The sequence below is a fragment of the Mauremys mutica genome, chromosome 1 (assembly GCF_020497125.1).
Source record: "Mauremys mutica isolate MM-2020 ecotype Southern chromosome 1, ASM2049712v1, whole genome shotgun sequence".
Taxonomy (NCBI): domain Eukaryota; kingdom Metazoa; phylum Chordata; order Testudines; family Geoemydidae; genus Mauremys; species Mauremys mutica.
In genome coordinates, this window is record NC_059072.1 from 284077735 (window position 1) to 284104824 (window position 27090).

General features: G+C 40.6%; 1 protein-coding gene across 5 annotated transcripts in view; it reads left to right on the forward strand.

The window, feature by feature from the left end:
* The window catches only part of MYCBP2 (MYC binding protein 2), a 415400-nt gene that overhangs the window by 271317 nt on the left and 116993 nt on the right, over positions 1-27090 (forward strand). For all 5 annotated transcript variants that reach the window (XM_045011267.1, XM_045011270.1, XM_045011275.1 and 2 more), the window contains 5 exons: positions 3841-3896; positions 4482-4597; positions 12736-12833; positions 18171-18287; positions 19111-19251. In XM_045011267.1, the coding sequence (XP_044867202.1) occupies positions 3841-3896; positions 4482-4597; positions 12736-12833; positions 18171-18287; positions 19111-19251 (528 nt within the window). The remainder of the gene's footprint in view (positions 1-3840; positions 3897-4481; positions 4598-12735; positions 12834-18170; positions 18288-19110; positions 19252-27090) is intronic.

Consider the following 27090-nt stretch of genomic DNA (forward strand, 5'->3'; position numbering starts at 1 on the left):
AGCACTAGTTTAGAGTTTCCTTTGCTTCAGTCTTTCAGTTCAATCAGGGACATCTTATTTTTAGTGTCATGCTGTCTGGAGTGGTTTATGACTGAGTGTGCCTATTCCAGACTGTCAAAAACAGGACAGGCACCCAGAACTGGTAGTATATTGTTTAATTAAATTTCACCAAGCCAGAAACAAATATGAACTCCTGGATCACTATAACAGACTTTACCGTGGAGTCACAGGCAGTCCCCTTGGGCACTCCAGTCTATTTTGCCACGCAGGCAAGCTGGTCGTAGAGATAAATGGTCACCCCAAAAGTCACAAAATATTCAGGTTGCTCTCAGTCCTAAGAACCCCGATCAATTGATAACTTAGATTTGACACCAAAGACAACTCTTGTAGCCAATCGTATAGTAAACTAATTAAGGATTATTAACTAGAAAGAAGAAATGAGAGAGTTATTTACAGGTTAAAGCAGGCAATATATATGCACAAATGAGTTCAGCATATGGTTCCAAAAGGTGACAGAGATGTAGTAATCAGTCAGCACTGAATGTCTTTTCAGGGCTAAGGTTGACATTGCAGATCTCTGCTTTTTGTTTCTGAGTTCTAGCCCTTATGAGAGTCCAACAGCAAAAAGATTAAAAACTTTCATGTCAACTATCTTTATTTCCCTCTTCCAGTATTCAAACCAATGGGACAAGGCCTTCTGCATGCACTTTCAATGGGTGGACAGGGCAGTCAACAAAGCTTTTGCCCTACGATGGCCCACTTAATTTCGATAGTTCTCCTGGATGGGCGGGGGAAGACGCTTCCCATCTGAGTTCACAAATTCAGAACAGGCATTTTTACAATTATAAAACAAACTTATATTTTACTTTGTAGCATGGAATACAGACGTTACAAGTAAGCTTAATACATACAGCAATTTACGAGCATTTTATAGTCTGAACCAGTGGTTGTCAACTTGTGGCCCGTGTACTAGTTGTGGCCCAGTCAGCACACAGGTGTGGCCCATGTGATATGCTCAGGGCCATACAGGTTGTGTGTGTATATATATTGTATGGATGCTGCCCACACAACACACAGAGCTGCATATGTGGCCCACAATGGTTATAGGTTGAGAACCACTGGTCTAAACACCTCCTTATAAGTCTAACACCTGTCTTGAATGATATTAAGTGAGTCGGTGTGCTTTCCAGCTATAAATTTGTCAGTGCTCAGTTGATGCCTACAGACTTGGCCAGATCTGGCACCTCGTTTACCAGCGTCACTCTTAGACGTCAGGACCCTCTTTTGGCTTTCCTGAAAAGGAGGAGGAAACATGGTACTGGACAGTATTCTTGGCATTGGCTAGAGGAGCTGTCATCCTGCCACTTCACATAATTTATGTAATTCCTCATCAAATTCCTCAGGCATAAAGAGATCAGGAAGTCTCAGATTCTAGGGGGTTTTTTTCCATGGAAACTTCCAGCATAGCTACTTATCTTCACTTTCCAGCCCTTTCATGGCCTGTCTCCATCCTACCTATCATCTCTCACATGCTATCAAAATGTCAACTCCTGTCTCCAGTTGGCTTATGATGCCAGTCTTCATCATCCACTTGTTAAATTTTCAAATAAGCGCCTTTTTGTTTTTTCCCATACAGCCCTTCACACTTGGGAGGAGCTTTCCATAAACATCTGTTCTCCTTCAAATCCCTCCATAAAACTCTTCTTTGCCATGATACCTACAAAAAAATTGACAGTGGTTAGCAGCTGGTGAGCTAACACCATTGCCTGTCATGCTGACCAATATTCTGTCACTGTTTCCTGGTGCTCCCCTGCCTGCCTTCGTGTATTCACCTTGTTGTCTCATGTCTTATGCTTGGGTTGTTAGTAGGGCTGTCAATTAATCTCAGCTAACTCAAGCGATTAACTCAAAACAAATTAACTTGATTTTAAAAAATTATTTGCGATTAATCACAGTTTTTTAATTCCACCGTTAAACAATAATAAAATACCAATTGAAATTTATTATATTTTTAGATGTTTTTCTAAATTTTCATATATATTGATTTCAGTTACAACACAGAATACAAAGTGAACAGTGCTCATTTTATATCATTTTTATTACAAATATTTGCACTGTAAAAAGGATAAAAGAAATAGTATTTTTCTATTCACCTCATACAAGTACTATAGTTCAATCTCTATCGTGAAAGTTCAACTTACAAATGTAGATTTTTTTATTGTTACATAACTGCACTCAAAAACAAAACCGTGTAAAACTTTAGAGCCTTCAAATCCACTCAGTCCTACTTCTTGTTCAGCCAATCACTAAGACAAACAAATTTGTCTACATTTATGGGAGATAATGCTACCTGCTTTCTATTTACAATGTCACCTGAAAGTGAGAACAGGCATTCAAAATGCACTTTTGTAGCCGGCGTTGCAAGATATTTACATGGCAGCTATGTTAAACATTTGTATTCCCCTTCAGACTTTGGCCACCATTCCAGAGGACATGCTGATGATGCTCATTAGAAAAATGTGGTAATTATTTGAGACTGAACTCCTTGGGGGAGAATTGTATGTCTCCTGCTCTGTGGTTTTACCCACATTCTGCCATATATTTCATGTTATGGCAGTCTCGAATGATGAGCCAGCATGTTATTCGATTTAAGAACACTTTCACTGCAGAATTAACAAAACGCAAAGAAGGTACCAATATGAGATTTCTAAAGATAGCTACAGCACTCGACTCAAGGTTTAAGAATCTGAAGGGCCCTCCAAAATCTGAAAGGGACAAGGTATGGAACACGCTGTCAGAAATCTTAAAAAAGCAACACTCCAATGCAGAAACTTAAGAACCCAAACCAACAAAGAAGAAAATCAACCTTCCGTTGGTGGCATCTGACTCAAATGATGAAAATGAACATGCATCAGTCCACACTGCTTTGGATTGTTATTGAGCAGAACCCATCATCAGCGTGGAAGCATGGCCTCTCGAATGATGGCCGAAGCACGAAGGGGTTTACGAATGGTTAACATATCTTGCATGTAAATACCTTGCAACACCGGCTACAAAAGTGCCAAGCAAATGCCTGTTCTCATTTTCAGGTGACATTGTAAATAAGAAGCAGGCAGCGTTATCTCCCGTAAATGTAAACAAATTTGTTTGTCTCCGCGATTGGCTGAACAAGATGTAGGACTGAGTGGGGGAGCTTGAAGCCTTGATGGCTGACCCTCTGTACGTTGTATTCTAGCATGACAAACTGACACTATATCCACAGTCTTGCTTTCTTCCTAAGGTTTCCTAGAATTTGATGTCAACCAAGAGATTCACCTGCTTGTGTTTTATCCTAGCCCTCACTCTTCCAGAGAAGAAATGAGCCTTCATACACATTCCAGATCACAGTTGACAGGTGTCCACCTCATATAAATGCAACTCATTCAAACTCTTGCTGGCAGATTTAGTAGGAGAATCAAGAATGGATTGAGGATAGAGGATTAGCTACCTTCTTACCACTTGAGAGTGGTCCCTTCAGAATTGGGGTCAGGTACATTAGCAATGTGGAAACTGGGCCTACTTTTACTCTTCCCTCCCTGCCCCAAGCGCTATTAGGTGCTCATGAAAGGTGCTGATTTTCTCACCTAAAAAGGTCACTTTAAAAATGTGCATCTTTGTGTACACTTTGTATCTATTTCTGGTTTCTTATTCCACACTTATATTATGTGAGCAATTAGAGTAACATGTTTTGAGAAATTATTTTGTTTTTATTTTAAAATGTTTACAGTAATAGTATAATAGAATTGACTGAGTTTTGATTTTGTTTTAGCTGAACATTTTTTTTAATTCTCTGCTTTGTAGGTATATGAAAATTATTCATTTGAAGAATTACGCTTTGCCTCACCAACACCTAAAAGGTAAAAAAGTCTTGCAGAGAATTACATATTGAGTGGAATTAAAAGTAAATATTATACCAACTTTTTAAAAATCATGTTGATATCAGAGCTTTATGTGAATAGGCTTATTATTCCAGTAGAGTTATTGTAATTTCTGTTTAAAGAACTGTTCAGACTTCAACACTCTGAAAAATATTGTGTGTAGGGGAAAACAGTGAAAATCTAGCATGTTTTTCTTAAAATTACTGGGACGCTTACAAAAAATCAATCTTTTATACTTAGTTTATTTGCACCAATTGCTTATTCCTCACCTAAATTCACTTTCTGAATATATCTCATTCAATTACTGTAGAAGGTTATGATTTCATAATAAACAACTTGAAGAGCATAAGTGGCTTGATTAGATGAATTCCTGTGGATCAAAGATCCTGTTTCCATAGAAATGTCCCTGGTAGACCACAAAAGGCAGTGTAGTTTGGGAGCATATGGAGGGGAAAAAAGCAGAAAATAAATCAGCGGAATGCCTTCTAAATAGAATGCTTCAGCAGCTTTTCAATAAGTTAACATTTGGTTAATTATTTCAATGTCTATTTTGTTTTTGTCTAGACCCAGTGAAAACATGTTGATCCGAGTCAATAATGATGGTACTTACTGTGCAAATTGGACCCCGGGAGCTGTTGGTCTTTACACCATTCATGTTACTATAGATGGTATTGAAATAGGTATCTAATTTTCATTAATCTTGTATAGTAACCACAAGTGCTTAACATGTATGTATCCACAATGGTGTGCGAAGATTTGTGTAAGTAACATGTCCATGAAAATTAGCACACTGCTCTGGGGGATCCAAGAGCATTCTATCCAGTTTCCCTCTCTCTTCCCTTCCCCCCCGCATACTGTTATCAAAAAGCTGAAAGTAAAGACACAACTGACAGAAGTGTACCTTCAGAAGGAGCTTAAACCAGTTATTTGGAACTCTTTTTTAAAATACTATTTTAATTCACCTTTAAATAGTTTTTCTTAAGTTAAGCTTCCATTTCAGTAGTAGAATGTCTGTGTAGATTTTACTGAAGACAACTAGTGCTCAGGATTCTTTTTTCACTGCAAAAGTTAATGACCTCACAAATCTTTTTAAAGCAAATGATTTTCCTACACTCCTTATAGGTGTTTGAGATTAACTGTTGCAGGGGAAAAGAGAAGAGAATCAGAATTTGGATCCTAGTAGGTAATTTAATCATTTATATAGTGTTGTAAATGTACAGGGCACTAGATAGTACCAATCAGATCACGGACCCAAAGGGCTTACAGTCTGAAGCTCAAGTGAAGATGCATGGAACAAACAAGACAGAAAAGAGAAGTGTAACCCTGTGTTAAACCAATATTTTCACTGAAATTTCTGATTTCATGGAAAACATGACACTGACTGCTATGAAAAACTAAAAACCTGGGAAAATTAAGTTCACTTTTACCAGTTTCTCTTGCTGCACATGTGCAATGAAAACCCACAGACACTCGCTTGAGAAATGTGAGGGTAGTTGTGAATGTGCAGGAGGTGGTCAGCTGCTATGCTCCTGAGTTCTTTGAGGTTGATTCCACAGATCTGAATGCTAAGAGTAATACTGTTTTCTCTGAGAGAAGGCCTGGTTTTCTTGCTTTCTTTTTTCCTCTTTTTCATGTTGCTGTTAGTGGTCTTGTGTGCAAGGAAGGTTTATTGTTCAAGCTGCGTGAGGGATACCTAACAGAAGTGTAGGAGAGGGAAAAATCTTAAGAAACCAGGGATCTCAACCCTCCTTACGAATACTCTTGTCTCTGTTTGAAAGTTGGGGGGGGGGCAAGTCTCAATCCTTTCAAATAGTTGAAGTTTTTAATTTTGCCATCCACTTCTGAATGGCTTGGTTCCCTTCATGACCTGCAAACCCTTGGCTACTTTACTGGCTCTAGAGAACAACAATGTGAGTTATGGTACATGGAGCATAAATGTTGAGGAAGACCAAAAAAATTGGCTGTATCTGAGAGTTCAGCATATTTCCATATCTGAAGTATAAAAGTGAAATATTTGTCTCTGGATATATGTGCTGCATTACCTGTAGTATTCCAGATAATTGTAAAAGCTACATGTAGTCACTAGTAGTGTGTGAGAAGAAATGTCTTGAGTCTGCTGCAACCTGCTTTATGGTTGTAAAATGGTATGCAACAAGATTAAAAAAAGTTTTCTTTATTTGGTGGAAACATTTACATATGGTAATATGCCATTCAAAATTTTGAATTCTAATGTACCTGGACACATACCTGTTGGTAGTACTTAAAAAGTACTTGCCAGTTGTCTTACCCTCTAATTTTTATTTAGTTATGTATGGCTACACTGGCGAGTTGCAGCGCTGGAAAGCCTCCACCAGCGCTGCAATTAGTAAGTGGCCACTCCTGCAGGGCACTTCCAGCGCTGCAACTCCCTGGCTGCAGTGCTGGCCGTACACCTCACTCAGCATGGGGAATAAGGATTCCAGCGCTGGTGCTGCAGCGCTGGTCATCAAGTGTGGCCACACACCAGCGCTGTGATTGGCCTCCAGGGTATAAGGTGTATCCCAGAATGCTTTTATAAATTACTCTCTTTGTTTTGTTATGCAGCCTCTCTTTGTTTTGTTATGAACGAGCTCCGATCCAAAAATCCCCTCTGTTTCACTCCCTCCCTGCTTGCCTCTCATTTGATTGTTTACAGCCAGGTACAGATGATCACAGCAAACAGGAGCTCTGTTTGTTTTTTAGATAAGCAACGGAGCTCCGATTGGAGCTCGTTCATAACAAAACAAAGAGAGGCTGCATAAAAAAACAAACAGAGCTCCTGTTTGCTGTGATCATCTGTACCTGGCTGTAAACACTCAAATGAGAGGCAAGCAGGGAGGGAGTGAAACAGCGGGGAGTCGTGTTGGCTGCAGGCTGTTTGCAATTAAGAGTTAAGACTAAGGGGTCAGAAACATGTTCTGATTTTTCAATGCAGGAAGCTAAACACACAGTGTTGGCTCCAAAAATCCCCTCTCTCTTTCCCCCCGCTCCCTGTCACACTAGACCCCACTCCACCCCCCTCTTTTGAAAAGCACGTTGCGGCCACTGGAACGCTGGGATAGCTGCCCATAATGCATCACTCCCAACAGCGCTGCAAATACTGCAAATGTGGCCACACACCAGCGCTGGTAGCTGTGAGTGTGGCCACACACCAGCGCTGGCCCTGCACAGCTGGATGACCAGCGCTGCAAACTACCAGCGCTGCAAACCGTAAGTGTAGCCATACCCATAGTAGTATTCAAGGTATGTCTTGTAGCTAAAGTATAGGGAAGTCTATATGGAAATACTACAGAATTTGAAGGGAATATGTCTATATTAGATAAAATTTGCAAGTTTTTCATTACCACCAGTGTGAACTCTGCTGGGTTCATATTCATATGTCTAGGATTGTGTATGGAGTGTATCTGCTAAAAATGGCAAATTGTCATGTTTCTACTGGTATAAGAACCTTTAGGGGGGTATTTATTAAGTAATTATGTAAACTAATTTGGTAGGTATTTATGATGCAACATCTGGCAGGCTCAGGGCCAGTCTTCAGAATTTCTTCTCTTGGTATAATCACAGGTTGAACTTTGGTTTTTTGCTGTTTTTGATCATGCAGAATATTTCAACCGCAACATTTTTTTAAAGAGATCTGCGTGTGACTATGTAAATTTGTCACAAAATATCAAGTACAACATTAAGAAGGAAATATATTGTGCACCCATTAAGCATCATTGTAAATGCTTATCTGAGCTAGACCAAGTGAATGCTCATCTTGCATATGACTGGTTTTTGCCACTGTACTAGAAGCATGGAGCTTGAAAAACACCGAAGTGAGTTGTCCCTAGGAGTTGCCTGACTGCATGGAGCAGAATGGTTGTTTTTATCAGCCAACCAATTGCAAAATTATTTAAAGTAGTGTAAAATAACCTTCCAGTACTTCCTACATTAGTATTGAGAGAATCAGATCTATACAGCCTAGTACAACTGAATGAAATATCTTTTGTAGAACGTCGAAAAAGTTTTTTTTTAATTAAAATTGGTTGTGTTTTAATGCTTGGAGATTTAAAAAGTGACCCAACAAACTAAAATGAGAATAGAAATGCCGTGTTTCTACAAGTATGAACTGAAACACTGCTAGAACTTGATAAAGCACTGTTAGGTGGATCCTGCTCATTAAAATGTGTCTAAAATTTCACGCTGCCCTATTAAACTTGATGTTTTGTTCAATTTTTTTGGGAAGTGGCACATTTTCAAGGAAAAAATAAAGAGCCTTAGCCATTAGAACCTGAATACTTCTCATAATAGGTGAATTTAGTAGTCTGTTTAGGGGGAGAGTAGTTGGTTGGTATATAATCGTGAATGTGTTATTTCAGGCTCAAAAGTACAGCAAAAAAGAAGTGTGGAAATGGGATTGGGGGAAGGAAACAGGCAGAAAAGAGAGAAGGAGTTCTAGGAGAAGATAAGGGTAGAAATGTAAACACGGATGACATTATGGAGAACCATAAAAATGAGGAGAGGCTTGAATTTGGTGAGAGTGGGAATCAGCAAATTGATTCATTGAAGATGTGCACAGTCATGGAGACTTAGTATGTACATGAACTCTTTTTAAAATGTAATTGGTATTTTTTAAGTCTGTTTAAAGAGATTCTTTTGCTGATTTGAGATTCCAAACTGATCTCTTTTTTAAAAAAAATTCTCAATTACACTAAAAGAAATGCAGGTTATGTGAGCTCTGAGAACAGTGTCTCTCCCACTAATGAAGACCTTAGCAAATAGTTCATACAGTCAGCAACTATTTTCTTAAGCCAAAGCATGTGTGGCCAATTCCTCACAGTGTATGGGCCTTTGGAGAGACAGGAATTCACAGTTGAACCTTGCAGGGTGACTCATAGCCCACCAAAATGTTGTGCCTCCATATTAGAAACAACCCCTTAGAGTGCTTCCCTGAGCTTTTTGCCCTTTTTTTAGCTTATCTTGGGATCACATGCCTTTCTACCCCACTCGTTTTTTTTCTTTTTTTCCCGCTCACTACTTCTGTTCTTCCTTCTTCCTCACCTGACTAAAGTACTACTAGCTGAACTGGAGAGTGCCTCCTAAGCTATTCATATTTTCCTTTTCCTTCTCTGAAGCAGAAAAGGAGACAAGGATATGGTAGAGGCTGAAGTGACCTTTCGTAGGTTCTTCTGTGTCTATCCCAGCTCAGACAAGGCCATGCAGAACTAGCCAAATTACAAGACCCACTAAGGAGCTATGGGCTCTTGCTCCTCTTCTAGAATGGAGACCTCAGACTGGTAGTTGGGCACCAGAGTCCTAGCGAGCTTCTCTGTCTCTCGCTCTGCTTTGAGACAGGAATGGGAACAAGGAGATATATCAGAACTACAAGGAGATAAATCAGTAGCTGGTAATCAGAATGAATCCTGGTCCTCCAAGTTGTTCCACATCACAAGAATGCCCTATTCTAGAATTTCCTAATAAACATGTGAAACGTGAAGTTTCACATGGCCTCATTGGATGACATAGTGGCAACAATTTTGCTTAAAGGAGTTCATATCAGTAGACTGGATGAAGCCTATCTAAATATGATGTAGTATCAATGCAAGGTACTTTAGTTTGTGTTCTTCTCTACCTCCAGAGTTTTCATGAAAGTGCTGATGACCCAGTTAGCACTCTTCTGGACCAGAAGTATTCTTTCCTTAATTAAAGCAAGGTCCGGGAACAGCCCACTAAGATCACAATGAAACTGACCACTGAGATCACCCATGATAACATAGTTTACAAGTATCAGAGGGGTAGCCGTGTTAGTCTGGATCTGTAAAAGCAGCAAAGAATCCTGTGGCACCTTATAGACTAACAGACGTTTTGCAGCATGAGCTTTCGTGGGTGAATACCCACTTCTTCGGATGCAAGTGGTGGAAATTTCCAGGGGCAGGTTTATATATGCAAGCAAGAAGCAAGCTAGAGATAACGAGGTTAGTTCAATCAGGGAGGATGAGGCCCTGTTCTAGCAGTTGAGTGAAAACCAAGAGAGGAGAAACTGGTTCTGTAGTTGGCAAGCCATTCACAGTCTTTGTTTAATCCTGAGCTGATGGTGTCAAATTTGCAGATGAACTGGAGCTCAGCAGTTTCTCTTTGAAGTCTGGTCCTGAAGTTTTTTTGCTGCAGGACGGCCACCTTAAGATCTGCTATTGTGTGGCCAGGGAGGTTGAAGTGTACTCCTACAGGTTTTTGTATATTTTGTATATAGTTTACAAGAAGAGTTTCCTGGAGTCCTCAGTCTTCAGTGCACTTGGGAATGCTACTGTATACCAAGAAGAGCATGTATATGATGAGATAATGTATGCCATGGAAATATCAGATAGAGCTCTGTCATATTCTCGACAAAGAGTAAGAAATTCTACTCTGGGAACTCAGAATTCAGGTCACTTGAGGAATAATGTTTTGTTTCTGTATCCATTTCCTTTAATCTACTGCTACCAAGATTATCGCAAGAAATAAATCTCAGCAGTTTTCAGTAATACTAACTGTACCAAGCTGACCAACAAGGCAATAGTTTTAAAATCTAATTAAAATAAGAACACGGGTCCTGGAAAAGCCCAGATGTCCTAAACCAGTGACTCCCAATCTTTCCAGACTACTGTATCCCTTTCAGGGGTATGATTTGTCTTGTTTACCGCCAAGTTTCACCTCACGTAAAAACTGCTGGTTTACAAAATCAGACATAAAAATACAAAAGTGTTACAACACACTATTACTGAAAAATTGCTTACTTTCTCATTTTTACCATATCATTATAAAATAAATACATTTGAATATAAATATTGTACTAATATTTCAGCATATATAGAACAGTATAAAACAACTCATTGTATGAAATTTTAGTTTTCAGTGACTTCGCCAGTGCTTTTTATGTAGCCTGTTGTAAAGGTGAGCAAATATCTAGCTGAGTTGATGTACCCCCTAGAAGACTTCTGCATATCCCCAGGGGTACACGTACCCCTGGTTGAGAACCACTCTCATAAATCAAGGACCTATAATGCATCCAAATCCATCCAAAACTGAATTTGGCAGATTGTTGATGAGAAAGGTCAGTACTAAGATGTAAAGGATATATGGAGAAGGTAGTAAGTACTTGGGAATCAGTAGATTTTCCTGTGTGATTTTGGGCAATTTACTTAGTCTCTTTGTGTCTCAGCTGCCCATCTATATAATGGGTATGATAATACTTCTCCAACTCTCAGGGGTGATGAGGATAAATACATTCTAAATTGTGATGCATTCAGATTCTTGAGAGCAATCTTATTCTTCCTAGCATATGCACAACATGCCTCAGGTGGCACGTGACCAGAATGTATCACCAAATTTGTTGGTTGGATCATTAGCTTGCCCGGGCTGGGTACTGACATAATGTGAGCCAGATAAATACCTAATATGAAGAGATTAACCATCAGAAATCTGATATTTACCAATTGCTCCAATTTCTGCAGTGTAGTCTAGGGGCTGGCCTCTGCACAAGGTGTCTGTGAGAGCTCTCCATTGGGCTGCAACCCAGATAATTCCTCTCAGAAGATCCTCATATTAATAGATTCTTAAAAGCATGGCCTTCAAGCTTACTCCAATTCAATTACCAATCTGCAGCTGGAATCTCATTCAGATTGTCTGGCCTGGTGCCATCCCATGGCGCACACACCTTGTACCATGGTATGGTCCTGCAGGCACCTCACCCTCAGCTTCTGAGGTTCTTGAAATAACTTGTTCACAGGCCAGAATACTTAAGTACTCAAATATTCTTTGTGGGGTCTTATTTATTTTGTCTTTTTCAGAATACAGACTTTTTGTCCCCTCAGTTCCAAATTCTTCTTCTTTTTGGGAGCCTGTGCTATGACTTGGGCAAAGTCTCTTCTCCTTGGTTCAGGAGTCCCACAACCTTCTTGGGGCCTATACTGTGATTTAAGGCCAGCTTCCCCCAGCCCATCAGTAGCCAGGTTCTAGCCCTGTTTAACCGATCTCCTCTTGGTTCAGCAGCCCAGAGCCTTCCAACAGGGGCTGTGCTGATAGACAGATAGTCTCCTTTCCAAGCTGTCTGCCCTCTCTCCTCCCCCTCTGGCTCTCAATCTCTAGAGGCTTCTCTCTTATCTCCACCTTGATTTAGCCACATGACATGCCTGTCCTGTATCTGATGATTTTCCCCATCTGGGAGGAGAACAGAGGGAATCATAGGTGGGCCTGGACCTATTACTTCTTAAAGGAGCTAGTCACCCTGTGACAGATTGCAAATTCTCTTTCCTTGCTCATAGATAATTATATTTGTAGTGTCTTAGTACACTTGTTTTTAATATTAGTACAGCTTCAGGATAGCCAATTTTGGTAGGCTTTCACTGGTCTGGTAGTTATGAAAGGAGGTGGGCCCTGCTGAATTAATCTCAGAACTACATGGGGAAGACCAATCTACAGGGTGGGACTGCCAGATATACTGTGTCTATTAACTTTAGTTCTGAGAAACATTTCTCTTCCCCTCCACCCCCGCCCCTCCATTCCTCCTTTTTTTCCCCCTTCCTCTCAGCCAAGGAATAAAAAAAAAAATTCAGCTGGTTTATTTTAGCCAATTGAGCACACTAAGTATTCATATCCTGAGGCAATCTATGCTGCATTGGACCTTCAGTAGTAATTTTATGTTGACTGAGCAACATAACATTTAATAGTATAGTACCTAACCATGCCAATAATGATGGATAATTAATCTCTTGTGGAACTCTATCCCCTTAAAATGGTCTTTTTTTCTTTAACTTTTTTCATTTTAACTCTTGTTTATTTACAGATGCTGGATTAGAAGTAAAAGTAAAAGACCCTCCAAAAGGGATGATACCACCTGGAACACAGCTTGTCAAACCAAAAGCAGAACCTCAACCAAACAAGGTTTGGAGAACTAAGAATCCAAATAACTTGGATTCTTTGTACATTTTGGTGTGTTAAAATGGTAATTCTAAACTAGATTATTTGCAGGTCACCTTTATGTACTGAATGCCCGCACATAAAAAAGAGGGGAATTTCAATGTGTTTCTAGTTAACCTCTTTTCCTCAAATTGCAAACTCATGCAGTAACTGGCTTCCATGTGGTTTGACACCCAAGCATGCAGATCATTAGTGACTCCACGCCTGTCATTACACAGCACTGAGACAGTTAACCAAAGGAATGGTAATTTTTTTTATTCAGCACTATGATTTATATGAGACACAAAAGAATTTAGAGAGACTTCCACATTTATTTTTTAGTAATCCTCTCTTCTCTGTCACTGGAAATAAAATCTTATATTTGTCTGTTTCCCTCTCCCTGAATTGTGTTCTCTACCTCCTCTCACATTTTCTCTATTTCTTCTCCTCTAAATTATTTCTTCCCCAAGCCCCATTTTTAAAGTTACCCTATCTGCAATGTTTTACTTTCCCTTATTGGCCAACCCTCTACACGTGCTCACATAAGATTTGGAAATCGCGTGCACACACACACACACCCTTGTGAGCTCGGGAAAAAGAGAACGTCATGTTGGAACTGGCCAGAGATGTGAGCCAGCCAGTGCAGAAGCACTTACAGCAGGAACCTACATCCACTGATGTCCTCAGACTGCTCTACAGCTTTTACACAAACGTTCTTTCTCCTATGCTGATTGGTTGTTTGCTACTTCTCTATCCTTCTTCCTTCAATGTCTTCTCTGTCATTTCACCTGCCTACCATGCTCCTCTCCTTCTTTCCTCCTTTTTTTCCCCCATCCCCTTTATCTTCCTCCTCATCACACAGGGGTGGCTCTAGCTTTTTTGCCACCCCAAGTACGGCAGGCACGCTGCCTTTGGCGGCTTGCCTATGGGAGGTCCCCGGTCCCGCGGATTCGGTGGCATGCCTGCAGGAGGTCCGCCGGTCCCACGGATTCGGTGTACCTGCCGCCAAATCCGCAGGACCAGCGGACCTCTCGCAGGCATGCCACCGAAGGCTCCCTGACTGCCACCCTCGCAGGGACCAGCAGGGCACGCGCGCGCACACAGCCCACGGCTTGCCGCCCCAGGCATGCACCTGGACCCGCCGCTGCCATCACATCCATGAACTCTTAAGTATTCCATTATTTCTGGTGTAACGTTATACTTGTGGCTGCAAATACAAATGTGGTTACCAATCTAGCTAAAGAAATTCCAGCATCTGCCATGTTGTGAAGTGCACTGGAGATAAGCAATTCAGAGAGAGAAGAGTGAGTGGAAAAAAGCAACTGTTCTAGATACCCAATGGGGTAGGGAATGACCCTTGCTGTTGTCATGGATCATTTTTAACAAATGGTTGCTAAAACTTATATCCAAAGAACTTGCTCTGGACTTCATCTTGGATTCAGTGAGGCAGATTCTGCAGAATTGAAATCCACCAAGACAGCACCAGAAATTTACATATGTGCTCCTCCTCACATTTTATGTGCCACAGAGAGAAGCCTTTATACATCTTCATTTTAGCATTTTGTTTTGGGATGTCCTCCATTTTTTTCATGGTTCTAAAGACATTAGGCAATCTGACCAAAGTAATGGTTTGCCAAGCGTTCAACAAGTGCATGAAACGTCTTTAGTTGCAAATGCAGACCCTTTTATCAGTCTTCATGACCCTGCCACTGGGAGAATTTAATTTCTTCATTTCAGCTGAAGAGAGACACTTGTCTCTCATTTAGACAGAGTCAAGGGTTTCTTTAGAAAGGAATAAAACTTACAAAAAAGACTGCAAGAGGTTTCAGAAGGAAAGGACTGATTACAGGGTGCTGACAGTAGTAAAGCATACTAATCTATATAGGGATGCATCCTTTCTGTATAGGGATTGATTCACAGTCCAGACTTGTTTTTCATGAGCATATCACCCTTTTGGGCTGAGGAAATCTGGAGATTTATTTTGGACAAAACATTCCATTCTCAGTGGAAACCTTGCTTGGTCTAATTAACAGTAAAGAACTGGAACCAGAAAAGATTAAAATAAAATATTTTGCAGAAAAGCTATGGCATCTTCCAATTTCTTAGCCAACATGACTAATCCTAAATGTACCTGAACCCCAAAGAGATTGAAACATGGGTGACAGAACATGATTCTGAATTCATTTTTCCTTTTCTAGTATTTAAAATGGAAGGTCCAGATTTCTATTCTAAATCTTCGTTAGTGAAGGTTGTGTCCGTTTCATCCAGTCCTGGATCATATGGATACTCAAAACAAGTACCTCTTTTCTATGATTGTGGTGGTAATCAGAGTAATTGAATAGGCAAGAAATTCCACACTACATTCCATCAAGGGAATCCGTAAGGACAGATGCAACCTGTGGATCCTGCTTCAGTATGTTTGGCGCAACCATGAGAAGACAAGTATCAGTAACTAACTGGATCTGAGGGCAGCCAAACTGGTACAGTAACATATTTTGATGATTGTGCACTCATGTAGGATACCAGAAAAGAGGAATAAGAAGTCAGTCTCTAATATTGGAAGCAAGGAAATTCTCCTCATCAGCAGAAAAACTTCTTACGCTAACTGTGTCACACCTAGAGGGAGCTCATAAGTTAAGGGGAATTGTAGCCTGAACAATAAGACCTTCTACTGGATATCCTCCATGCTGCAGAAACCTCTGGTAGACCTGTTTGTATTAGCCCCAAACAGAAAGTCAGGAAAATACTTTTCTAGAATGAGTAACAGCAGGGCTCTGGCAGTGGATGGTACACTGTGACAGGTGTGGACACCTCAACTGCTGTTTGCCCCCAAACTCATTTATTTCCAAAGGTCATATAAACATATTGATATTTGTTGCCACATACTTGAGTAGGAGGCCATGGTTCTCCAAAAATAGCCCAGATATTAGTTTTAGAACAGTTAAACTTGATGATCAGAACATACTTGTAGGTAGGGATTGATTCGCAGTCCAGACCTGTTTTTCATGAGCACATAAGCATCTTTGGCTTAGGAAACCTAGAGCTGTTTTGGACAAAACATCAAAATATTTCTAACACCTTTTTACAAAACAAGCAAAAACTGTCATACTTGAGGATATGGCTTGGAATCAATGTGGAACAAAACTCAATGAATCAACAATGTGCCTGACACTGTACTAGACACAAAATGGAGATGATATAATGGAAACAGACAGATGGTGGGCTCCATTTGGAAGCTCAGGGCATGTCTACGCTTACTCAGGTATTGATGCTGCAGGGTCTATTGAAGACCCACTAAATCAATTGTACATCGCTCTCCCATCGACTCTGGTACTGCACCGGAAGGAGAAGCATAAGGTAAGTAGATGGGAGAGTAGACACCACAGTAAGTTGAAGGAAGATTTGAGGATTTTTTGGATGGAGGGAAGAAGGGATTATTGGAATATTTTATTTGGTTCACTTCTTGTGGGCTCCATGGAAGAAGTGACTGGTTAGAAATAACTTTTTAAATTAAGAGAAGAGCTGTGGCTTGACCACTGGTTGATGTAGAGGACATTCAGTACATAAAGGGCAGAGTGGGGAGAGTAGGAGACTAACAGAGCATTGTGGCTGGCATCATGGGCAAAGGGGAGGTCATTGCTGAATCAGTGGAGCCTTCTAATCTGTAGTATATTGTAGTTCCTTTAGTCTGTCAACAGTTCTAAACCTCATCTACTTCTAACTACAGTTAGAAATCCTGAAATTGGCTGCTGCAGGGAAAACAACCTCTCCTCAGTCATCTGCATATCTCTGAGCCATAGTGTTAAATACATCATAGATTGTGTCTACCTGGAACTAAAATCTGTAATTCCAAGATTTTACCCTTCCACCATTTGAATTGTTGCACTCCTTCACTTTTTGGGTGCTAATACAGCAATCCTAGTTCCCATAGCTTTGGCAACAAGTTGCAGATGCTATCAGTAGTGAATTAACACTGTGCATTTTATAAAGATCAGTGGTGTTAAGAGAAATACAACTTAGGTCAACTTACAGCAGTGTCTACACCGAGCGTCTCCTGTTGACATAGGTTCGGTCCCGTGGGGAGGTGGAGTAAGACATCAACAGGAGAGCGCTCTCCCATTGACTTAGCATGTCTTCACCAGACTCGCCAAATTGACACCGCTGCGCAGCAGTGCCGATTTAGTTAGTAGTGTAGACATGGCCTTTGTGCTGCCTGCTGGAAGAGAGATCTTTCTTTAGATCCCTTGAGGGAGAGGATTGCTAATATCAACAAAATGCCAAATATAGTATCTTGAAGTAAATAGATGTACAGAAAAGATGTAAAGATCATATTTTGCTTTAATTTATTACTATTTTCTATAAGGATTTTTTCAAATGAAAATGTTTGTAAAAAGCGTTACAAATTCTTTTAGGAACTTAATATCGTTTCTTTTAAAAAGAGGATTAATGCACTTCAGAAGGCTTCAATATCTTGAATACTTTTTTTCTTATCAACATGATTCAAAGGACCAGTAAAGTTTTTGTGTTACAGTATTGTCAGTTTTTACATGAAAAGTTTGTTGATGCTGGAAAACTTAGTTTTAAAATATAGATTGCAAGAGTGGGAAAGAACACATACTCCTTAGACTATGTATATGTATCTTAAACCACTAAGCTTCAAGAGTTTAAATTCACCCAGCATAGGGCAGAAATCTGATATTGAGGTAGGGTGGGAGAAGAATGACAATAAGATGATTTGGGTGCAATAGGGACTATTGCAAATCAAAACAGCAATAAGGAGGGCCTGATGTAAACTTGTTATGAGGAAGGGATAAGCAACTGGATAGTTACTGCACAGATACAATGAGGGGTAGCTACTGGCTTCAGATTGGTGTTTGAAACATTATCTAGCCAAATTTTGACAAATATCAATTAGAAACAATATTTCACCAAAGCTGTAATGTTGAGATGCTCCACCAAATAGAAACTATGGTGATCTTGTGCTGTACAGGTATTGCTGTTTATGGACCTGTTAAAAAAAACAAACCTAACATTGAAACGTTAAAGAAATAAAAGTGAAGATATTTCATAGAAATTTCTGATGTTCTTATGTTCATATAATAGATATTTTTAGTTGAGCATAGTTTTGCTATAAGATTTTTTTATCCATTATAAATAAAAACAGAAGCTTTATACAGCAGCTATGGGAAACTAGCAACAAACTGTTGAGACTGCCATCTCATCTCTGTAACATTTCAGAATCTGTTGAACCTATTTCTGTATACTCTTGAGAATTCTCTTCCAATTTTTTTCTGCCTTACTGTCTGCCTTTGCCTTTCTTAGGTTCGCAAATTTGTGACCAAGGACAGTGCAGGGCTTCGTATCCGTAGCCACCCTTCCCTTCAGAGTGAGCAAATAGGCATAGTGAAAGTCAATGGAGCCATCACTTTTATTGACGAGGTAATTCATAAGAAACTGCTGTTTGGAAAGAAAAAAAAAAAGGGGTGAAGATGTAAATAATCTATATAAATAAATGATCTAATTTTCATGTATAGATGTTGACTTATCTGTAATTTAAACAAATGTGCATCAAATATTTACATTTTTTTATTTTACATCAGTCCAGTTTTTCAAGATGTCATTTTACTTATTTTTATTTATTTACTTTTTTTAAGACTCCTACAACAAACTTTGAGACTGCAGTCTGAAGAAGTGGAGTAGTAATAGTAAAAGCTCATGTTAAACATTTGCTATGGTATCTCTAGGGATTGGCTGTTCTAAAATTTAATATATATATTAAACACTACATTAAAATTTTTAAGTTGAAGTAAGTATTTTCATGAATCTTTCATTTACATTTCTGAAAGATCATCACATTGTGAGTAATTGTGCATGTACCGTCCTTATAATGTAACTTCATATTTAACTGAAGTTATAAAAGCCAAGGTGCTGCTGATGAAACATAAAAGTGAAAGGTGGGGAGAAATAATTTTTATGAGGCAAGGCCTGACGTTAATTCTTAATGAATTTTTCTAGTGTTTCTTTTTACTTTCACTGCCTAGTACAAGTGTTTTTAAAACATATTCTTCATACTGCTTTGGCATTCTTTGCTGCTTTAAATTCTCCAACACTCTTCCCTATCTTTCCATGTTTCCTACCATAATAGCAAAGAGCTTATCTCTAATGTTACCATTGTCTGCCTGGTCTGAAATCTTTTAGTCCTTGCTAGCTATGTATTAGTTGCAGGAAGGCATGGCTCGTTTTTGTTGCTTGTTTCCCATAGATCCACAATGATGATGGTGTATGGCTGAGACTGAATGATGAAACAATAAAGAAGTATGTTCCTAACATGAATGGTTACACTGAAGCCTGGTGCCTCTCTTTTAACCAGCATCTTGGCAAGAGCCTTCTGGTCCCTGTTGATGTAAGTAAAAGGTGCCTTTGAAGAATACTAGCAGTACACTCTGTCCTCATTACAAGGTTTTCTTTAATTAAGGCTGCAACTGTTCAGTCCTGAGGTAAACCACACTGTACTACATATTGCCTTATATTTGTTTGAATTCTTCAGGGCTATTGTGTAATGAGGGTGGAGTGTAGAAAGGTTAAGGCCCTTTATGCTAAACATTCTCAGCCTCCCCTCTGTTCTCCCTCCTCCCTCCCCCCAAAAAAGAAAGAAACAACAAAGCAGGGACCATGACTATAATTGTGGACAGAAGATCAATCATATTAGAGAGTATGTGGTCTGCACCAATTGTTTTTAATACAAGTCTTAAACTTAATGATTCATAACACTGCCCATTGAGGCTCTGATTTGCACACATTAGCTTAATATTTATTTGTTTTATAGATGAGGGGGGGAGTTTCTCATTTCATGTTTGGGTCCTTTTAATCTTTTTCAGAATATTATTACACCCATTTTATGGCAATATATACAATTGATAAGCCATCTCAGGTGAAATAGTGGTGTTACTGGGAGTAAAAATTTTACACTGTTGGAATGCTCTTTAGGTTCTACTAATGTTTCATTGATCAGTCTCTGTGGATTTCACAGTTGTCTTCACATTAGCCAGCAATTTCTTGCCATCAAAAGATTTTTCCCAAAGTTTCAGGAAAAAAAAATCATGCTAATGAATGTATAATAGTACTAAGCAAAATGTAGATGTGTAGCTTTAAGAAGAAAGTCACAAGCACTAGAACTTGAAAGTAGACAATGCCTTCTCTTGCTTCATAGTATCTAAATGTATACATCAGTTACATCATGAAACCAAAACCTTTAGATTTTTCCTTCTTGCCAATAAAATCATAGGATGACAGAACACCACCTTTATTTTGGGATCTTTCTGAATAGAAATCACATCAATGGAAGTATCTGGAAACACACTGTCTTCTTCGAGTATATGTCCCTGCGGGTGCCACTGTAGAATGTGCACTCGCCTGGGTGCTCTCAGTTGGAGATTTAAATTAGCAGTATCCGTTCCTGTGCATACAACCTTGAGCTCCAGAGCGAGAGTTTATAGGGAGGAGAGGCCCTGCTGCCACTTCTGTACCTTCTCATATGCCTGCAGCTTGAGACGAAGCAACTGTGGTGTCCACTGCTTCCTAGAAGCTTCTTCTCTTGCCTTTATTTTACTTTAGTATTTAGTTTTTACTTTGTTAATATAGTTCTGGCTTGGGGGGCGGGGGTATGTTGCCACTTCTCCCCCTAATGTCCAGCTAGGACAGTCACTTTGCTCAGTGGCCTAACTTCGGGGGTATGCCAAAGGCCCCAGGATTCAAACCTTTCCAGACTTGCTTTAAATGTTTCCCCTGTAGCAACAGACACTCCAGCTGTCACTGGTGTCTCAGACATTCAAACATCCCGTCCATGTGCAAGGTTGGCATGAGGTTTAAAAGCAGGTTTCTCAAAGAAGAGTGATGTTGGAATGTTCCCTAAGGGCCACAGGGTCCCAATTCCCCCCTACTTTGGCCTCATCCTCTCAGGCTGTATGTGTGACCAAGGCTGTCTCAGACACCGCACTATAAGAAAAGAGTGCCTCGTTCCCCTGAAAGCAAGTACAGAAGAAGGTATAAGTCACCGCTTAGAATTGACTACAGGGAGATGTCATGTCCAGTAATAGATACCATTAAGATTTCAACAAACCCCAATGCCAAGGCATCAATACCACCTAAGATGATGTTCCACCCCAGTAAGTCTACCAGTAAGAAGCACCATGGGGTACCATCCCCAGTATTGTCTGTGGCATCTTCCAGGCATTGAGACTGTGCTAAAATGAAAGGCTTCAAAAAGGCTAAGGCACTAATATTGACATTCCCTTGGAGCTCTTATTGAACCTCTGCTCCCTCTCCAGTACTATTCTCTTTGGGTTGTATGCATTCAGAGCACAGAGATATGGCGTTAATGGCCGCTTTGGTGACATCTTCGATGCCAGCTTGGTTACTGTCCCCACCCAGGGTCCAGTACCACTCCCAGTCCTGACTATCCACTACCATAACCCTCTAACACCCTCATGAGACTCCTCTCTCAGGAGAATCAGTTCATCTCCGAGGACCCAGAGTCCTCCCTGAAGGGCCACGAAGAGACTCTTCCCTCCAGTACTGCTACGCTCTCAGTCTTCAACCCCTTACACCTGACAGAAGGAGCCAACCTTCCAGTACCGATCCATCCTTCAGTTTGTCTATCACCTTCTTGGCCTCCGTTACTGGCCCCAGCACCAATACCTAGGGGTTTTGCCCTTTGGACTCAGAAATTTTGTTGCAAAGCTTTAACTCACTGCCTTACCACCCTATGCCTCTTGAAGTGTACCCCAGGAGGACTCATTAGAACCCAGAAGATGCCCCAGGCATTCAGAACATGAATATCCCGGGGTCCCTTCCCTTACCTGGCAGCACTATGAGGCTACTGGAATTTCTGAGCCTCTTATGGGGACCGAAAGAGGCCATTTTTGGAATACCTGTCGGTGCCATAACCACCACTGGCACCACAGTCACTGGTATTATGTCTCCCTAACACAAGTAGTAGTATAGGAGGAACAACAGCTACCAATGGAAGAGATGTTTCCATCACACAAGTCCTCCTCCTCCTATGAAGAGGTGTTAATACCGCACCACCACTTTCCTATGCAGTCGATTTTAATCTTGTAGACACCATTTTTAGGATTCGCATGTCTGATAAGTTCCCAAGAAATAAAGTGGATAGTGGCGCCCGAAGGGAGATGGGGTGGGATGATGGGTTTGATCAGCAGATCCACAGGAGGGGGGTGTTTGTGACACCTGTCTAGGTTGTCAAAAGGAATTCACAGGTAGGGAGGTCTCCATTCTTTCCCCAACACTCCTCCTCCTCCCTCTGCACGGACCCCTCTCAGAGGGTCTCTTAAGCAGGAGTCTGTTCCCGTCTGTGTCTGGATACAACAGAGCTAGTTCTCCCAACATTTGTCAGAAGAAGGTCCCCAAAAGAAACAGTGACTGGAGGCCAATCTTGGACCGCAGAAACCTGAATACCTACATTTTTTCACAGCATTTCAGGATGGTGACTCTGACTACAGTAATCCCACCCCAGAATTAGAGCAATTCATTTGTTGCCCTTGATCTTCAGGATGCGTATTTTCATGTTGCTATGCACCCCTCCCATAAATACTTCCTGTGCTTTGGCATAGGCAGAGAACATTATCGGTATTGGTTCCTTCCCTTCAAACTCTGTGGCACCATGGGTCTTTACAAAGATCTTCTTGTTAGTCATGGCATCAGAGGGATATAGCAGTCTTTCTCTGTCTGAACGATTGGCTCCTCAAGGGCCACCTCACAACAGTTGGCAGCCAAGAAGGTCCTAGCCCTGTTTCAATCCATGGGCCTATGCACCAACCTTGGAAAATCCACACCTTCAGCAAATAGATTTCATTGGAGATACTCTAGACTCTCTAACTACTAGAACCGGTCTACCCCAGGACAGGCTCTCCACCATGTCTGCACTGAACATGTGACACAGAGTCTGCCGAGACTCATCAAGCCCTCAGACCGCTACCCCTTCCTACTTATTCACGTGGGCAGCAACCATACTACCAAGAATGACCTAGAGTGGGTCACTGCAGACTTTGTGGCTCTGGGAAGAAGGATAAGAGAGTTTGGGGTGCAAGTGGTGGTCTTGTCCATCCTCCCTGTTGAAGGAAAAGACTTGGGGTGGGACTGTTGAATCATGGAAGTAAATGTGTGACTACGCAGGTGGTGTCGGTGAGAGGGCTTTGGCTTCTTCAACAACAAGCTCATGTTCCAGGAAAGAGGGCTCCTGTGCTGGGATGGGCTCCATCTTTCAAATACTAGGAAGAGCATCTTTGGACATTGTTTGGCTAACCTGACAAGGAGAGCTTTAAACTTTAAAAAAGGCCTGTTGGGAATGGTGACAAAAATCCAGCCAATACGCATCTAGGTTCAAGTAATGAAGAGAAAGGGAAAAGGCCAATTTTTGGAGAAGGCACTAGAAAACACAACTATATTAAAAAGGCAAGACAAAAAGTAACAGGGCAGTCCACAAAATATCTTTGATGCCTATATAAAAACTGAAAGTTAAATCCTAGTGAGGTAAATAAATAAAAGGAGCATAAACTCTGGAAAATCAAGTGTAAAAATATAATTAAGAAGGCCAGAAATTTGAAGAACAGCTAGCCAAAGACTCAAAAAGTAATAGCAAATAATGTTTTTAAGTACATCAGAAGCAGGAAGCCTGTTAAACAACCAGTGGGGCCACTGGATGGTTAAGATGCTAAAGGAGCACTGAAGGATGATAAGGCCATTGTGGGGAAACTAAATAAATTCTTTGCATCAGTCTTCACAGCTGAGGATGTGAGGGAGATTTCCAAACCTGAGCCATTCTTTTTAGGTGACAAATCTGAGGAACTGTCCCAGATTGAGGTGTCATTAGAGGAGGCTTTGGAACAAGTTGATAAACTAAACAATAACAAGTCACCAGGACCAGATGGTATTCATCCAAGAGTTCTGAAGAAACTCAAATGTGAAATTGCATAACTGTTAACTGTAGTCTGTAACCTATCATTTAAATCAGCTTCAGTGCCAAATGAGTGGAGGATAGCTAATGTGATGCCAATTTTTAAAAAGGGCTCCAGCGGTGATCCTGGCAATTACAGGCCGGTAAATCTGACTTAAGTACCGGGCAAACTATAGTAAAGAACAAAATTGTCAGACACATAGATGAACATAATTTGTTGGGGAAGAGTCAACGTGGTTTTTGTAAAGGGAAATCATATCTCACCAATCTACTATAGAATTGTTTGAGGGAGTCAACAAGCATGTGGACAAGGGGGATCCAGTAAATATAGTGTACTTAGATTTTCAGAAAGCCTAAGCTGTAATGGGATAAAGAGGAAAGGTACTCTCGTGGATTGGCAACTGATTAAAAGATAGGAAACAAAGAGTAGGAATAAATGGTCAGTTTTCAGAATGGAGAGCGGTAAATAATGGTGTCCCCAGGGGTCTGTACTGGAACCAGTCCTATTCAACATATTCATAAATGATCTGGAAAAGGGGGTAAACAGTGAGGTGGCAAAATGTGCAGATGATACAAAACTACTCAAGATAGTTACATCCCAGGCAGTCTGCGAACAGCTACAAAAGGATCTCTCGAAACTGGGTGACTGGGCAACAAAATGGCAGATACAACAAGGAGTCTAGAGACTAACACATTTATTTAGGCATAAGCTTTCGTGGGCTAGAGCCCACTTCATCTATATTTTTCACTTCATTCATCTGATGAAGTGGGCTCTAGCCCACCAAAGCTTGTGCCCAAATAAATGTTAGTCTCTAAGGTGTCACAAGGACTCGTTGTTTTTGCTGATACAGACTAACACGGCTACCACTCTGAAACCTGTCAAAATGGCAGATGAAATTCAGTATTGATAAATGCAAAGTAATGAGCATTGGAAAACAATCCCAACTATACATCTAAAATCATGGGGTCTAAATTAGCTGTTACCACTCAAGATGATGATCTTGGAGTCATTGTGGATAACTCTCTGAAAACATCCTCTCAATGTGCAGCAGCAGTCAAAAAAGCTAACAATGTTGGGAATCATTAAGAAAGGGATAGCTAATAAGACAGAAAATATCATATTACCTCTATATAAATCCATGGTACAATCACATCTTGAATACTGCATGCAGATGTGGTCGCCCCTTCTCTCAAATATATATTTTGAAATTGGAAAAGGTTCAGAAAAGGGCAACAAAAATTATTAGGGGTATGGAACGGCTTCCGTATGGGGAGAGATTAATAAGACTGAGACTTTTCAGCTTGGAAAAGAGACAACTAAGGGGGATATGATTGAGGTCTATAAAATCATTACTAGTGAGGAGAAAGTAAATAAGGAAATGTTATTTACTCCTTCTCTTAACAGAAGAACTAGGGGTCACCCAATGAAATTAATAGGCAGCAGATTTAAAACAAACAAAAAAGTATTTTTTTCACACAACGCACAGTCAATCTGTGGAACTCTTTGCCAGAGGATGTTGTCAAGGCCAAGACTATAACAGGGTTCAAAAAAGAACTAGATTAGTTCATGAATGATAGGTTCATCAGTGGCTATTAGCTATGATGGGCAGGGATGGTGTCCCTAGCCTCTGTTTGCCAGAAACTGGGATTGGGTGACGGGATGGATCACTTGATTACCTGTTCTGTTCATTCCTTCTGAGGCATCTGGCACTGACCGCTGTTGGAAGACAGGATACGGGGCTAGATGGTCCTTTGGTCTGACTCAGTATGGCCGTTATTATGTTCTTGTATACAAATGCAAGGAGTATGGGGAACAAGCAGGATGAATTGGAAGTCATGGTATATGAAGAAAATTATTAATTAATTGGCATTACAGACACTTGGTGGGACAACTCCCATGACTGGAGTACCAGCATTGAGGGATATAGTTTGTTCCAAAAGGATAGGTATGGGGGAAAAGGAGGTGGCGGTGCGCTGTACATCAAGAATGTATACGCTCGCTCTGAGGGAGCGACAGACCTGCTGAGAGTCTCTGGGTGAGGAATAAAAGGGAAAGAACAGTAGCAATGCTATGGTGGGAATAGGAAGTGAATGAGGCATTCTACAAGCAAGTAACAAGATTAGCTAACACACATGGGCTAGTACTAATGGGGGATTTTAACTTCCCTGATATCTGTTGGAAGACTATTACAGCAAAACATAGTGTGTCCTGCAAAATCTTAGCATGTGTAGGGGACAACTTTGATTGAGAAAGTTGAGGAAACAACTAGAGTGTCATCCGTTTTGGATCTGGTCTTGACCAACAGAGATGAATTGATTGTGATCTGATAGAATTCAAGATCTTATGGAAAGGAGGATATGAGAATACCAAAATAAGGGCACTAGATTTCATAAAGGCAGATTTCAACCAACTCAGAAATAGCAGGCAAGGTCCCATGGAAAAACCAGTTACAAAGAAAAGGAGTCAAAGGCGGCTGGCATTCCCATAAAGATGTAATACTAGAAGCTCAACATCAAGCTATGGAAAGATAAGAGCCACAGGAGGCCAGTAGGCTGCACAAGGAGCTTTTTTAGCTATCTAGAAACCAAAAGGGATACATACAGGAATCGGAAGGAGGGACATGTCAGCAAGGATGTATAAATGGGAATAGCGCAAATGCGTAGGAACAAAATCAGGAAAGCCAGGACAAAGAATGAGTAACAGCTGGCAAGGAATGTTAGCGACAGCAAGAAGGGGTTCTTCAAACATGTTAGACAAAAAAAAAGATCAAGGTTGGTGTGGATCCGCTGGTAATGAAAGATGATAGTAAGGCAGAGCTACTCAATATCTACTTTGCTTCAGTCTTCTCACAAAAAATAACGTGATCAGACAATTAGCGAAGTTACCATAGACAGTAAAGGGGAATGGATGCAGATCGGGATAAGAAAAGAACATCAGAGATCTTTTGCCCAATTTGAATGAACTAAAATCAGCAGGGCCTGATGCTATTCACCTGAGGGTACTCAAGGAATTAACTGAAGAAATCTTGGAGCGCCTGGCAATAATATTTACCAACTCATGGATGACGAGAGAGGTCCCAGAAGGCTGGAGAAGGGCTACCATAGTGCCCAACTTTAAAAAGGGGGGGGGGGTGGGAAAGGAACTGGGGAACTATAGAACAGTCAGCCTGACTTTGATACCTGGAGGATGAAGGGGTAGTCATTAGCAGCCAGCATGGATTTACCAAGAACAAATTATGCCAAACTAGCTTTATTTCCTCTTTGACA